Source organism: Pyrgilauda ruficollis, unplaced genomic scaffold (assembly GCF_017590135.1).
Source record: "Pyrgilauda ruficollis isolate IOZ18807 unplaced genomic scaffold, ASM1759013v1 scaffold217, whole genome shotgun sequence".
Lineage (NCBI taxonomy): Eukaryota > Metazoa > Chordata > Aves > Passeriformes > Passeridae > Pyrgilauda > Pyrgilauda ruficollis.
In genome coordinates, this window is record NW_024521095.1 from 329,351 (window position 1) to 344,673 (window position 15,323).

Here is a 15,323-nt window from a genome sequence, read left to right on the forward strand (position 1 = left end):
TGTTACTTCTGACCTGCAAACACCTACCCTGGTAATTTTGCTGCGCATCTTGGCAAAGTACTTCTCCTGTGTCCGGGAGAGCAGCTCCTGCCCGCCGGCGATGGCCAGGATGATGGCGTCGGCCATGCGGTTGTCATGCAGGCACAGATCCACTGCACTTTCAAAGTTCCCTGTCAGCAGAGCCTGTGTGATCAGCCCATCCACATCTGCAACGACACAGGGGTGCAATTCCAAATGCTGCCACAAAAGCCACAGAGATGCAGCAGCAGGTGATCCTGTCTGACTGTACAACATTGGCACAGCTGGCTGCAAACCAGCCTGCTCCTGGCCAGGTACAGCCATGTCCCAGGGGCACTGTCAAGCAATACTTACCTTGTGACAGAGCAAGTTCCTAGAGGTCTAAATGGCTTCTAAAACAACTACCTGAATAGTACCATAAAAAGTCAAACCTAGACAGGGGTCAGTGGCTTCTGTGTTACTCAAGATCCCCTGGGAGTTTCTGTAGAAACAGCACTTCATGCCTGACCAAGCGTATCTTCTTTTATCACTCAGAGCAGCTGCAGGTCATCAATGGGGTACACAAGTGCTGTACAACTTCCTTCCTTCAAAAAGTTGTATTTTCAAGTGCCTTGATACTGCATGAGAATGCAGTTAGAGGCAAATAGTCACAATCCTACACAATCTGTGCAGAATTTGCCTTCTCACTGGAACACCAGTATCAACATCAGTATTTACAAACAACAGTACAGACAAAATAAATATCAAGGTTTTTTTGTACCTCCACTAACAGAAATGTTAAATGTTGTCTTTGCAGATCCCACATCTTCAGTTTCTTTTTTATGTTCCTTCAGCGTCTAAGAGAAAGGGAAAACATAATTTCTGAGATTATGTAAACACTTAGAAAGTAGAAACATTTTAAAACTATGTGGCTCTTGCACTGCAAGTTAAATTTAAAACTTCAGACTACTCAGAGACAATTAATTTAGAAGGGAAGGTTATCCCTTTTGCTGAGCAGCACTTGCACAGCACCAAGCCTTTTTTACTTCTCCTACTGCACCTCTGGTGAGAAGTGGGAAGGAAGTTGGGATGAGACACATGGGAAGTTGGGATGAGACACAACCAGGACAGCTGACCCCAAACTGACCCAAGGGATATTCCAGGCCATACAACATCATGCTCAGCACAATATAAAGCTGGAGGAAGAAGAAAGAGGGGGATGTTTGCAGTGATGGCATTTCTCTTCCTAACTCACTGTTACATGTGATGGAGCTCAGCTTTCTTAGGGATGAAAACCTGCCTGCTCATGGGAAGCAGTGAATTAATTCCTTGGGGTTTTTTTTAACTTTTCTCCTTGTTTTTTTTTTTTTTAACTTCCCTAATCTCACAAGTACCAGCAGCCAGACACCTGGATCCTGGGTACCAACTTGTATCTGTAGCCATATACACACAACCCCCTCCGAGCAAAGCTACAGCTACAATGAGAAAATCAGAATCCTTTTCTTTCCTTCTCTTTCAACCTTAACCCCTACCAAGAACAGTCTACCATTAACGCTACCTAGGTTCCACTCTGCTCCACTTTGAATTTCAGCTCATCCTTGAAACCCTCTGCACTAGACATACACCCCAGTTTAATTAAGTAAATTACACAAGGTAATTTTCAATAGGGAAGGCCAATGTAGCACTCAGGACAGGAATGTCCAGTAGACAGAGGCTGCTTTTTCTATAAAATTCGCCTAGAATTAAGACAGAGACCACTTTGTGTGAGTACCTGGATTTTGGGATTTCAAACAAAACATTTCAATAATAAAAAATAGCATCAAAAGAGAAGTGTTTCTTCACCATCCTTTTGCACAGCACAGGCTAAGCAGAGTGCAGAACCTGACCCACAAAGCACCTCCTCTGTCACAAGCCATTGCTCCAGTACATGAAGGGAGTTCAGGAACACCCTGCTTGTTCAGCTAAATTGAAGGACACAGTAGACCAAAGCCATTCATTTGGAGGGGTAAGCAAGTCTGAAACAAGCTTTATGTCTGGCTTGTGCAAAGGACACAGCATCTGGAAAATGATTTTGTTGTCAGATAACACTGGATGTGTGTTTGGTATCGGTTGAGAGCATGTTGTGACTCCCACAGGAATAATGTGCCCATCCAGTTACTTTATGTATGCGACAGCACGCCCTGATGCATCACCAGTGGCTTCAGGCCAGGATCACAAATATTTAGGTAGGCTAAGGTCATGTTTGGCTGTGAATTCTCTCCTAGAAGAGACATTTGTAATGAGATATCCAATATCTTCATGACTGCATACAGCAAAACCCTTACACTGTCAGACACGCACGTCTGCCACTACAGAGCATAAAGAACTAACAAGCAATCAAGCACATAACCCAAGGAGAGCATCCTGATTTGAGTGTCTTTAACAGGCTGTTTGTTATGTGGAGTTAAGTGCACCACCCCAACATGCAAGAGCCTTAAACCACTGGCCCCATCTCCACAGACAGCTGCAGACAGGTACCAAGCACAGGAAGCACAGCTACCAGCCCAAATTCTAATCCAAAAGGGAGACTGAGGGAATGGGGAAGAGTGAAGTTGGTCTGTTCACACAGCAATACACTATTTACAGTGCTAGTGACACCTCACAAGGCACAGGCTCAGTCCTTAGTGCTAATTAGGGACCTGTCCTCATATGTAAAACACAAGTTGAAAACAATCCTGTTCAAATGGTGTGTGGGATCCCAAATGCTGACATGGTTGAGCACAAACTGCCTGCAATAAACCTAGCTGAACATACTGCCTGAAGCAGATGAAAAAAAGATATCAGCAAGAGTCCAGTTTTACCATTATTAATAATTTTTTGTATCTTTGTATATCCTCAGCAGCAGGAAAAGCCAAGAAAATGAAATGATGTTAAAAGGCACAAAGTAAATACAGGCGAGGTCAGCAGGGTTAGTCTAGAGGGCAACAGATACCTCTCCCAAGAACTGTTCCTCTGTAGTCTGGCCTTCATCCCCCTCGTTTGGCACAGATCCATCAGATTCTGCAGGAGACTTCAGCAGAGAGAAGATGCCATAAAAATCCACCAGCAAAAGAGGCAGAAATACTTTGCATTGCAGAGTACAGTCACCTTTCCACCAACCAACAGTTAGAACCAGACTGAAAATCACAGAAATGCATTGGCAATACATGTTTAAGCCTCACAAACAGGGTAGAGGCCCTGCTAGGGGCCTCTTTCTTTGCTCTCTGTCATTACACAGTACCTTGTGCTGTTTTCATCTTAGCTGCCTCAAAACATGCAAGAAAAAAAAAAAAAAAGCTTTCTTCCCTATGAGGCAGCTACAGATGACTCTGAACTGTCTGTGGCACAAAAGCACTGCAGAGTCCTGCTGTAGATTCAGGCCACTGCAATTACAGTGTGGGCAGTGCCTGAACTGTAGTTCCCACTCTTGCACGAAAAGTTATAGGACCACACGCTCAGTCCTGCTTTCTTTAAAGCCTGATGAAGGTGCTGCTCTTGAAATCAGATGCCAGTGAAACCCCACATTAAAACCTGTGACTGAGAGCCCTTCATTGGAAAAGGAGGGGGACATCTGAGTGGAAAAGAAGTGGTTATTTTTTTTAAATAACACCTTCATCCTACTGAATGTAGGAACTTGCCACGTGCTGGATTGTTTGTGACTTACTTTGGAACAGCTATCCAAAGAAAAATTATTCTTACTTTACAAATTACTATGGCATTATAAAAGTAACCACAGAGTTACATACATGTGTTTGCTTACCTCTCCCAAGGCACCATCTGCAAGACCTTCTTTATTCAGAGCAGATGTGATCTAGAAAACAAAGATTTAAATAAGTACCCTTTTAAAGAGGCACCAAATTCTCAGATTGCAAAACTGGCACATATAGCTACCACATTGCTTGCACAACAGTTAACATGAAATTAAACACTTTATCACAAAACTTAAGCCATTTCCTGTTCCAGGCTGGTGATGGATTTACTGCTAAGATACCTGCACCCCAAGCTCCGATGGAAATAACAGCTGTCCTACACTTTAAACCTTTAATAGTCAGCTCAAAGGCCTCAAACCTCACCAGAGCTGCTGGAAACCACAGGAATAAAAGCAGTATCAGAACATGAAGGACAAAATCTTGTCTGCTCCGGTCAGAGAAAATAAAGCAGTGACAATCCTTGTGGAACACACAGCCTGTCAGGAAGCTGTGGGTTCCTGACATCAGGCACTTGGCTGTGGGCTAGGATTTTCCAAGGTAAAAAAAGAGTTAAAATGCCCAGCTTTTAAGCAAAGCAAACCACAACTCCAGATTCAATTAGGGCTCTCAAACCCAGCAATTTTACGTATAGAGTTTCTATATTATTTCAGCATCAGGGAGTCTGGGTTTCACATTGCTCCTAAAATTATCTACTGCTTTTTGTATTGTAGCCTTTATTTTACCCTTGTAGGCTGGCTTGTGTAGAGAGCTGAGCTCAAATTGCTGGAGACAGTTTTCTCTTTCTTTTCTAATCACTAGTTTACAATAAAAATGAGAAATCCAGGACTTGACTTGCATGAGAATCACAGGTTTTAAGAATATAACCCACCCTTCCCACGTTCTTAACAGCTTATTACAAGAAGCTGAAATCTGTGATCCCTGTTTTTACTTTCCTAATGCTACCAATAATGGGAAAACCAAGTTGTGATTTAGTGAGCTTTCCATCTGGGCATCACAAACTTTCACATGAGCTGTACTGTGCTGCTTCTTCACACTGAAAAAGACACGGAGTCAACTTTTTTCAGAAAACAGCTACATAAAACCAGGACCTTGTAGCTCCTCCCATCTGTTTCCTAAATACTGAAATAATGGAACAGGCACAGCATTCCAGGCCACCCAGTTCAGCTGTGCCCATTTTCCCAGCTCCTCCCCATGCACAGGGCATATAAACCCAGAGCAAAAGCAGTGGGCTTTAATCTCATGATGCCAGTCTGCAGAACCACTACTAAACTTCAACTGCATTCTCTAATTGAGAGCTGCTTTTCAATAACAGGATTACCCTTGCTGTGCTTGCCTTTACACAAATATTTAGAAGCTGAGGACAAACTGTTATAAAACCACGATTTTTTCCCCCATAATCATATTAATTTTGCCCTGAAGGACATTTAATTTGTGAGCACAATGACACTTTAATGGAGCCAATCTTTGAAAATAAAACATTAGTTTGACATAATGAAAATTAGTTAAATGTTAAAATCCACTGAAACAGAACTGAAGAAATACTAGGTAGTTCCTGGTAGACAACTGAAAACAACAGAGCCAAAAGGCACAGCAGGTAACTCCCTGTAACACTGAGTAAAAATCTTCCAGCTGGGAAAAAAGGTCTATAATGATGTGCAAATTGCTTCCTGGTAATCCAAATTTTGCTTTTCAAAATGTAACCACATTTCACCTCTGGGCTTGTTTTTTTTTCTTTTCCTTTCAAAAATGCAGGATATCTCCCTCAAACAAAAAGGACTGTCCATGTCTAGTTAATGAAAACTGCTTACGTGTTCTTCTGCCAGAAAGCCTAAAAGCAGATCCCATTCCACCATGCTTGAGTGGAAGGAGGTCACATAGCAAAGTTGCATGAATAGCCTGAATTAATAAATATCAAAGCTTCTTGATGAGTGACAATTTCACATCAACAATGGACAGCCAGATGCAGACACACCTCTGACGTCTGCTGCCTGCTCTGGCATTTCCACTGAACATCCATATTGCAAGAAGACACAAGTAATGAAAAAACCCAACAGAGCAAACACTTTCCTGTAAGAATTCCGAAATTAAACTCTGAAATTCAAAAGTTATTTATCTCACATATGGCACATTTACCTTCTTCCTCAGATCATCCTTCTTGTATCCTAAGAGCTCGAGGTATCTAACACGTGAATCTTCTTCGAAGTTCACCTTTAAAAAGTTAAAGACTATATTGCAATTCACAATTTTTCATTTTCTCCCTCACTGGCACGAATGACCCAGGGAGATTTAGTGACTGAGAAGACTGAATGTAATAAAGAGAAATGCAAAAATCTTCAGTGACCTGGGCACCTGAGCAGATGGGCAAGGCTTCCATGTGGTTATTGCAGGTGAACAATCTGTTTATCTGCTTCACCTGGAAACTTCTAAATGCTTAGAGTGAACAGTGGAAAGCCCATCTGAAGCTATCCCAGAGCTTTAATCCTTCTCACCAGCTCTCTGTACAAATATGTGCTGATGGGGAATATCCAAAACTATGGGATATCCTCACCCACACCTTTGCTTTGCTATGACTCCTCACAAACCCCACAAAAAGCCCCGGTCCTGAGGACCCTCCCTCTTCTGCAGTGCCATGGCTTAAGGGCAGTATTCCCACAGCCTGCAGCTTTGGGTTCCCAGCACCTCTTCAGCTAAATGTGCAGAAGGAATGACATCCTGGCTCTCCCAGTGCCTGGGGAGCTCCTGCAGGGCTGCCAGCCTATTACCTTTAGGAAGGCCCACACGTTCCTCTCAAAGTCAGCCAGGGCCATGTCGATTTTCTTCTGGCAGTAGCTGACAAAGCCCTGGGACTGCACAGCCTCCTGCAGCTGGTTTGAGCGGGCCAGGAACTCCTTCTCTGTGACAACCTGGCTCACGTAGACATGGGGATGCTGCTGCTGCTGCTGCTCCATGCCCGCTTGCTGCGGAGGCTTGGAATTCTCAAACGTCACCAGCTTGCCTCCAAACTGGAATTGAAGCACACATACAGTACGTGAAAATACTGTATACAGCAGGGGAGCATGTATAAAATGTATTTTATTGTCCAATAACTGAACACTCCTGACATCTCCTCATTTATTTGTTTTCCCCTCATCTCATACTTCTATGCCTGAAAAGAGCTTGTTGGATAAGTAGGTTCACATTTAATAAGATTTGTAAGCACAGCCATTCCTGTGCCTGTTTTTTTCTCAGACAAAAGACAGACCAGAAACTGAGAGCTAGAGCTGTGGGTCTATGCAGTACCAAGCAAGAGTGGAGTATCTCATGATATTGCAATGCAGTTACCAAAGAAACCTTTACTTGACATCATTAAGTAAATGCTCAAGCATGATGTCTGTTCTGCTCTTGCCAGGCTGTTTAGCAGTTGAAACTCTACTGAAAGATAGGCAGTAAGCTGTGATAACATTTGAAGAGGTAAAATCAACACAAGAAAATAATTAGGAAGAGCTTATGATATTTCATTCTAGAGCTCAAAGTTAATTTGCACGGGCGAGTCCAGTAAAACCTGCATTAGAAAAGAACAAAAGCCTAGCCAGAGAAAAGACTGACACCTGGCTCCTAGGAAACCAGGACAAATAAGGGAATAAACAACATCATAAAATGACACATCAGTCAGTGGCTAGGCAACATCACTTCTCTTTGACAGGAGAAAATTGCATTTAATTTGCGCATCAGATCATGAATAAACAGACATGATGCTGAAAATTGAGCAGTATTGCAGCAAAGAAATCAAATTCAAATGGATGAGCTAAAATCTCCAGAAATTCCCAAATAAATGGCCTGTGGGTTTAGAAAATAAGCCAAAAGTGGAGCCAAGGAGCAAAAAAGCTGAGCTTGCCGTCCCCTCAGCTGGCTCCTCTGCAAACCAGCCATGGAGGAACCCACCCTTGTGCTGCTACAGCAACTCCTGCTACCTTGATCAAAGCTAACCTGGGTGTTCTCCACCATTACTGACTCACATGAGTGCAGTTTTGAAGCTATGAAGTCTCAGATACTTGCCCACTTTGGTCTCATTCCCCCACAGTTATATTTATTACTCTAAAGCAAGCACTGTACAGAAACAAAAGCGAAGCCCTAATGCCAAGACACAACGTTTCCTTTCCCAAGCACTTTGGTCAGGCTCTTGCTGTCCCCAGTGCCCTGTCTGGAAGCTGCCCTGAGCATCTCCCATTATGACAACAAAGAGGAAGATCTCCCAGGCTGGAGCACCACACTGAACTCCCCTCTTCTAAGAGGTTTAGCAGGTGCCAGCACTATCTCCCTAGCTGCCTGGCCAGCCCTGCCCATCCCTGTCTCCTCCTTACCGAGAAGGATGCTCCCATGGGTCGCCGGATCCACTTGGGTGGCTTCTTCAGAGGCATCACCACACTCTGTGGGGCAGTCTGCTGGGGAAGCTGCAGGGGAGGCAGGGGCTGGCCCGTGCCAAAGGGATCGAGGTTCCCAAAAGATGAGGAGAGCTTCAATAACACAAGGGGGAAAAACAAAAGTGACATTACTCTAATAAACTAAACATCTATTTGTGCTGAAGCGGTACTCCTGCAAGCAGGGCTGCAGACAGCCACTGAAGACTTTCCATATTTTGATCAGCCCTCCCTTTCTGTCCCTATTCTGAACAATTTTCAACACCTGGTCAACTTGCTTCTGCCTCAGGCCATCGGCGCTGCCGCCCATGATGGAGTAGACACTGATGCGCCCGTCGAAGGAGGCTGCAGACAGCACAGCAGGGTTCCTCGGGCACCACTGGATATCAAAGCACCACTGCGTGTTCGTGGGCAGCTCGTACAGCACCTGGGGGCAAAACCAAGCCCAACAAATCAGAGCTTTCATGGAGCACCGTCCCCGACAGCAACAATCTTCTCATGTGCCATGTGCCCCGAGGGTGGTCTGCTCTCCAGCAGCCTCCCCATCACCACACACACTGACAGTGGGCAAACTCTGATGATCTCCAAACAGCAGAACATCACACACCACTGCTTCATCTCCTCCTCCTCCCATTAAATCTTCTGTTGAATCCTCACGGGACAAATGACACAGGTGGGGTATGTCTGTGCTGTCCCACTGTGAGCTGCTGACATTCACAGTAGCTTATTCAGAGCTGATTTAGTATCCTCACATGCTACATGGAGGAAGTCTGTTTTCACAGGAAAACTAAAAAAGGCAAAACCTGCACCCTGGGCAGACAGCCTTTTGTGCCCTGGAACAGACAAGCTCCCTTTACAGCAGACATTTAACCATAAACCAGGAGAAACTCAAAGAACAAAATGCTAGCTGTCAGCAAAATGCTGTCTCCCACAGAACTCATTTTTATTTTTAATAAAAACATGCAGCATGATTCAACCACATGTAAAAACTTTGTAACAGCACAGGATCCAGCTCAGATAACTCATCAACACTGTGCAGCTTTTGCACTTTTGGGCCAATGTCTGAATTTTAGAAACACTTCCCATGCCACAGTTATTGCCCACTGGAGGGAAGGAGCCCCCCAGCATGTCTGAAGCCTTTCTCCTGGTCTAGGGACAAACACTCTCAAAAACAGATCTGCATTCTCTTTGAAAGGTATTCCCAGACCCAGAAGGGTGGGGTGGGAACACATTTGAGTGGCTCTCACTGATCTGCTACAACTATGGCAACCTACAAATACCCTCCTGGCTGGATAAAGTTCTTATAGAAGGAAAAAAGCAATTGCAACAATGATACAGCCACACTGGACCCAAAACAAAAGAGTAGGAAGCATACACTTAGTTTAAGTGGAGCCATTTCCACCTCTTATAATGAACAGGGACATCACTACTCAGTAAGAGAAAAGCTGCAAGGACAAATGTGTAATATTGACAATACCAGGAAGGAATCCTGCACCACCACAACAAGCTCAGAAGACACATATAGCAAATAGGATAGGGGGCAACATCCCACAGAAGCATCATTCCTAGGAATGCAAGCACAGGAACACTTGCTTTACATGTGCCACCTCTAAAAAACCCAAAAATGTCTGTTCAAAGTGGTATGCATACAATACCTCGCCTGTGTTAGGGTTGGAGCAGAGAATTTTAGCATCCTTCCCACAGCTAAGCAGCAGCTCTGGATCTGCCATACTCCAAGCAATGGCCAATATACCCCTGCATGAAAAGCCACAACAAAAACAAAGCTTAATGTAAATGCAAAATGGTGATAAACAAAGCATATTCAGAAGTTCAGCATTCCATGCCAAAATGCCCTCTCCACCCATTCCTCTTACAGCAGGAGGAATGTTTCAATGTTATCAGCCCTTGTTTTATTGAAATAGATGTTTTCTATTTTCTGCATGAAAAGGTATAAAGATGCAGCCACTGTATCTGATAATGACATGCAACAGTCATATGGGAGAACCTGAGCATGAGTGACAACATGGTTTGTTTGCCTGCAGTGTCATTAATAGCCAGTGTGCAAACCCACAGGCAAGGTCAGTGACTAGGAAGTATTCAGCTTTTTATTAGCAAGACATTCAAGTCAGTAGAACCCACTGGCAGCAGTTTTGGTAGAAGCCACAACACTGTTCTCCCTTCTTAAATCAAGCAGTGGGTTTGAGCAATAAGGAAAGTTTCACCAACAATGGAGGATGGACAAGAATTTAACAAAATCATCCACTAGACCAAAAATGAAGGGGACTGTGGGGCACAGAAACTGCAAACCCACACGAGGATGTGCCTGGGTGCACCTTAGTATGTTATTCAGCCAAAATTAACTACTACTAATTCTTTCTTCCTTAGCTTCCTCTTTGTAAAAACCTTAGAAACAAACAAGTAGCTTCACTGTTTCAGCAGCCTGGTGAGTTTGTTTATTTATTTTTGAGGCCTGTTTCCTTCAGAGTACCAAGCTCCAAAAACACAAGTCTTTCTTGGCACAGGGCTGGCTGCTCAGCAAGCCAGTGTCCAGCACTGGCTGCTGCTGAAATGGCCAGCAGCAAGGGAGCCTTCCTTCCCAGGGAACAGCAGAAGTGCGATGTACAAAGCAGGACAGTCACCCACATGCAAATACCATGGAGCACACCACGCTATGCAAGACTCATACCTCGTGTGACTTTCCAGAACACGAAGTGGTGAGGAGGCAAATCTCAGGTCCCACATCTGAATAACAGGCAGCCTGTCATCCTCTGAGGCCAAAACCATCTGGGTGGCAACTTCAGGGTGCCACGCCAAGCCTGAGCAGTGCATCTGAGGGGAGACATTGGGCCAAAGCATCACACAACTGAGCAGCACTAAAGGAAAAAGAAAACTAGCCCAAATATGTCTGTGCGCATGGTAAAACACCACTGTAAGGGAATTTGCAGCTGTGCTTCCAGGCATTATTTCTGACTGCATTCAGACTGGGAAATTCTCCTTATTCCTGTGAATGAGGAGACTTACACTTAAGTTTCCCAAGGTCCTTTCAGAGAGATTACACTGTGCTGACTTTTTCACAGTCCTAGGTTTTAATGTGAGAAAACACTAAAGCTCACCATATAAACCTTTTACTCTATTATTTTTATTGCTATTTTAATAAAAGCCAACCTTAGGCAGAGGTTACTGTCATGAGAACATCGTATCACAGGACTACCATCACATGATGAAGACAGCCTACTGTGCTGCTGTTATGTCAGGCAACAAACCTAGAAAGCACTGAAAGTGACATAGTTTATCAAAATAATAATACAGTGAGGAAAGAGCTACTTCCCAACCACCTACTTCTAAGTTAAAAATTAAACTCTTGCTGTACCTTTGGAGTTTGTTATAACAATATTTTATTTAAAACAATAGAAAATTGTACAAATATGTCACTCTCCACAAGTTGAACAGGTTCTTTTTTGCACTGCCTAAAGGGGTGCCATGGTGGTTGCAACTATAGGAGGCAGCATCCCTGTAACCTGCTCAATGCCACACTTCTCTGTGGCAAAATCAATAAAATCTTTCTGTGGTAGCCCCAAACAGATCAGTAAGCGTTTTCTCAAAATTCAATCATCGCTCTGCTAGGACACCTGTGTGCCTTGCCTTGCTTCAGTCTGCATCTGGCTATTTTAATTGACAATGCTGACAACCCCTCTTGCATAAATACACTCCCAAGGACAAGCTGGGCCAGGCACCAGTATCTCTGTCTATTGTATTTGCCAGGCACCCCCAACGAAGGCACGAATGATCTGACTCCATGTTCTCAGAAGGCTAATTTATTACTCTATAATACTATACCATATTAAAGAATACTATACTATACTAAAGAATACAGAACGGATACTTACAGAATGCTAAAAAGATAATAATGAAAACTTGTGACTCTCTCCAGAGTCCCGACACAGCTTGGCCCTGATTGGCCAACGAGTCAAAACAACTCACACCAGAATCCAATGAAACAAACACCTGTGGGTAAACAATCTCCAAACACATCCCAGACGAGCACAACACAGGAGAAGCAAATGAGATAAGAATTATTTTCCTTTTCTCTAAGGCCTCTCAGCTTCCCAGGAGAAAAATCCTGGACAAAGTAATTTTTTTCACAGAATCACAGAATAATGAGGTCGGAAGAGACCTCTAAGATCATCGAGTCCAACCTACATCCTAACACCTAAACTCAGAATCCAGACTAGAGCACCAAGTGCCATGTCCAGCCTTTTTTTAAACACATCCGGAGATGGTGATTCTACCACCTCTCTGGGAAGAGCATTCCAGTACTTTATTATTCTTTCAGTGAAAAAATTTTTCCTAATATCCAACCTATACCTTCCCTGATGCAGCTTGAGACTGTGTCCTCTGGTTCTGTCAGTTGCTGCCCGGTGGAAGAGACTGACCCCACCTGACTACAACCTCCCTTCAGGGAGTTGTAGAGAGCAGTAAGGTCACCTCTAAGCCTCCTCTTCTCCAGGCTAAACAATCCCAGCTCCTTCAAACGTTCCTCACAGGGCTTGTGTTCCAAGCCCCTCAGCAGCCTCGTTGCCTTCCTCTGGACATGTTCAAGCATCTCAACATCCTTCCTAAACTGAGGGCCCCAAACTGGACACAGAACGTGAATGCCACATGTGTCACATAGAAAGGGGTGCCATAACCCATCCCTGCACCCCTGTGCAAGCACCCCGCAGCTGCAGGAGAGAGCTAGGACAGAACTCACCCTGTTGTTGTGGTCACTGACTTTGATGATGGGCTCGTTCTTCCTGAGATCCCAGACGGTGGCTCGGCCGCTGGGGCTGGCGGACGCCAGGATGTGCTGCACTTGCCTGTTCCATGCTATGCAGCTGATGTCCTCCAGAGGCTGCCGCACACACACAAGAGCCTGTCACAACCCCGCCACACCGCAGGCTCAAACCCTGCCCCTGCCAGCACTTGCTAAGTGACAAATCTGCAAGGAGAGTGCCCCGTCTACTGGGTGTGTTCTGGCTTCCTTTCTACACATGCTGTAGTGTGCAACACCTGAAAACACTGATTTTTAGAATTTCTCTCTTTAGTTATTTTCTGCTTTACAATACTACACTTTAGTTATTAAAGCAAGATTAAGCAAAACTGTCTTCAAGAACAGAAAATTACTCCATGAAACTATAACCAGACATATGAACTGCTCTTTTGTCTTGGACTATTAGGTCTTTATTAAAAAAAAAAAAAAAAAAAGGTTTGCTTAGAGAAATTCCATAGGTTTTCTCATTCCCCCCCCAACTCTTATTTTTAGACCAAAAATTAAAAGCAGCGTTAACCCAGCTCTTGTTGCCCTATTATTTCTAGTTGTCATTATGCACATGGACTAAAAGATATCCCAGCCTAAAAAAAAAAATCACTATTAGACATAAAAAGTCTTTTACAGGGATCTCTAAGGTGGACATCCTCTCAAATGCCTACATGTTAATAAATTACTTGAACTAAACCAAGCAACCAAACCCCACAGAGTTTAAAGTAAAAACCTTTAAATTGAAGATTACTTCTCATCCCATTTGCACACTTTTTTGTCTCCAAATTATCATGCAGCAATAAACCCATTTTCCAGCAACCAGGAACTTCTGTGGCATTTTGTAACAGCAACAGAAGCGTACTTGCATTGAAACAACTTCTTCCCATTCTTCCATTTCCTTCACAAGGCAAAAGACTATTGTTTTTCCCCAAAGATCATCTTTAAGAGACACAGGCTAAACACCAGACCTTGAGCACAGCAATTAAACCACTTCCTGAAAGCCACCAAGGTAACTGCAAAACCTACTGCCTCATCATCTGACTTCTCAGCAGCTGCTTTTTATCTTTTCTCCTATTTTTCTCTGTGTACCTTCACCATCTTCAGATCTGTGCATGCAGTGAAACATGCAGAGGAAGACTAAAAGACAAGTAATGGTTATGGCATTTGAAAAGGAGTGTAGCCTGAGAGACTCTGCTTGCTGCTTGACAAAATGCAACATTTCTCAAAGATTAAGGGGACACTACAGCCTTCCCTGGCCAAATACAATTTCTTAACAAAAAGTTGCCACTGGAAGACATGGCTGACTTGTACAGCAAGCTAAAACTGCAGGTCTGTTGTGGATAAAGCAGACAGCACATCCAGGGTTGCTGCAGGGGAAGCTGAGCACACCACTCATTGCACGGACCCGTGCACACTTGCACTGACAGGCACAGCCAGGACACTGCTCTCCAGGGGCTACAAAAGCAGCAGCATCCAGGCACCCTTGCATGCAGCAAGTTTGACTTCAAGAGGCTTCCCTTCCTCCATGCTCCCGAGACTGCTTCAAAACTGCAAATTTCAATCAGCTGTCACCTAACTGCCATGCATCCTTTTCAAGAGTCTGCTCTGGAGAATTTAATAAACACAAATCTGGTACCTGTGTCTTCACTCCTGGTGTCATTGGTGTAGCAAAGTTGTTCAAGTCCCAAATATAGATTTCAGACTCATTAGCACCAGAGGCCACCAGATTAGTCTGTAGGAAATATTAATAGACATTAAGAGTATTTCAGCATCAGCTTTCCCAGCCTTAGCTGCTAGGAGGCATCAGATCTGCAGGACTCTGTGAATTTCCCCTATCTGCTCAGGATATAGGAAAAGATAGAGGGGAAAATAGTGACAGGGCAGAGGAGGAAGCAGTGCTGCAGTTTTGGCCACCACAGAGCTTGGCTCTGGACAGTGTGGCATTGCTGCCCTGCCCACAGTGAGTGCAGCCATCCAAAGTACTCCTGCACCTGGGATGCAAAAGTCCAGGCAGGGCAACATGAGCCAAGGTCACCAAGTGCCCTTTGGCCACATTTTGTGGCTGATAGCAGGCAAGTCCTGAGTTCAGAACAGGCAGAAAGGGAGAGTAAGTGATTCAGAGAGGACACAATGAACACAGTGCAGCCTTGCTGGAGGCAAGTGTGCAGGCACAGAAGTGTTATTTAGGAAACAAATCCAACTGAATTCTCACACAGCTGGTGGCAACAAGGAAAAACCAACACACTGTATCTAGAAGGAAGTAAATGCTCATTGGTGGTGTGGGAAGGACTGCTGGTTTTGAGAGCCCTTCTGTTCAAGAGGCCACACGGCTGTGTTTCCCTGCTGTCTCCTCTTAGGAAGGGGGCCTTGAAGGTGGATCCTACCCAAAGCCCAAAGGAGAGA

General features: G+C 44.2%; 1 protein-coding gene across 12 annotated transcripts in view; it reads right to left on the bottom strand.

The window, feature by feature from the left end:
- Nucleotides 1-15,323, bottom strand: part of SEC31A (SEC31 homolog A, COPII coat complex component) — a 39,587-nt gene that overhangs the window by 20,232 nt on the left and 4,032 nt on the right. For all 12 annotated transcript variants that reach the window (XM_041468309.1, XM_041468310.1, XM_041468320.1 and 9 more), the window contains exons 5-16: nt 14,557-14,652; nt 12,873-13,013; nt 10,809-10,951; nt 9,778-9,877; nt 8,388-8,549; nt 8,066-8,218; nt 6,488-6,727; nt 5,859-5,933; nt 3,776-3,826; nt 2,969-3,046; nt 779-854; nt 28-206 (exon numbers count right to left, since the gene is read on the bottom strand). In XM_041468309.1, coding sequence (XP_041324243.1) covers nt 28-206; nt 779-854; nt 2,969-3,046; nt 3,776-3,826; nt 5,859-5,933; nt 6,488-6,727; nt 8,066-8,218; nt 8,388-8,549; nt 9,778-9,877; nt 10,809-10,951; nt 12,873-13,013; nt 14,557-14,652 — 1,494 coding nt within the window. The remainder of the gene's footprint in view (nt 1-27; nt 207-778; nt 855-2,968; nt 3,047-3,775; nt 3,827-5,858; nt 5,934-6,487; nt 6,728-8,065; nt 8,219-8,387; nt 8,550-9,777; nt 9,878-10,808; nt 10,952-12,872; nt 13,014-14,556; nt 14,653-15,323) is intronic.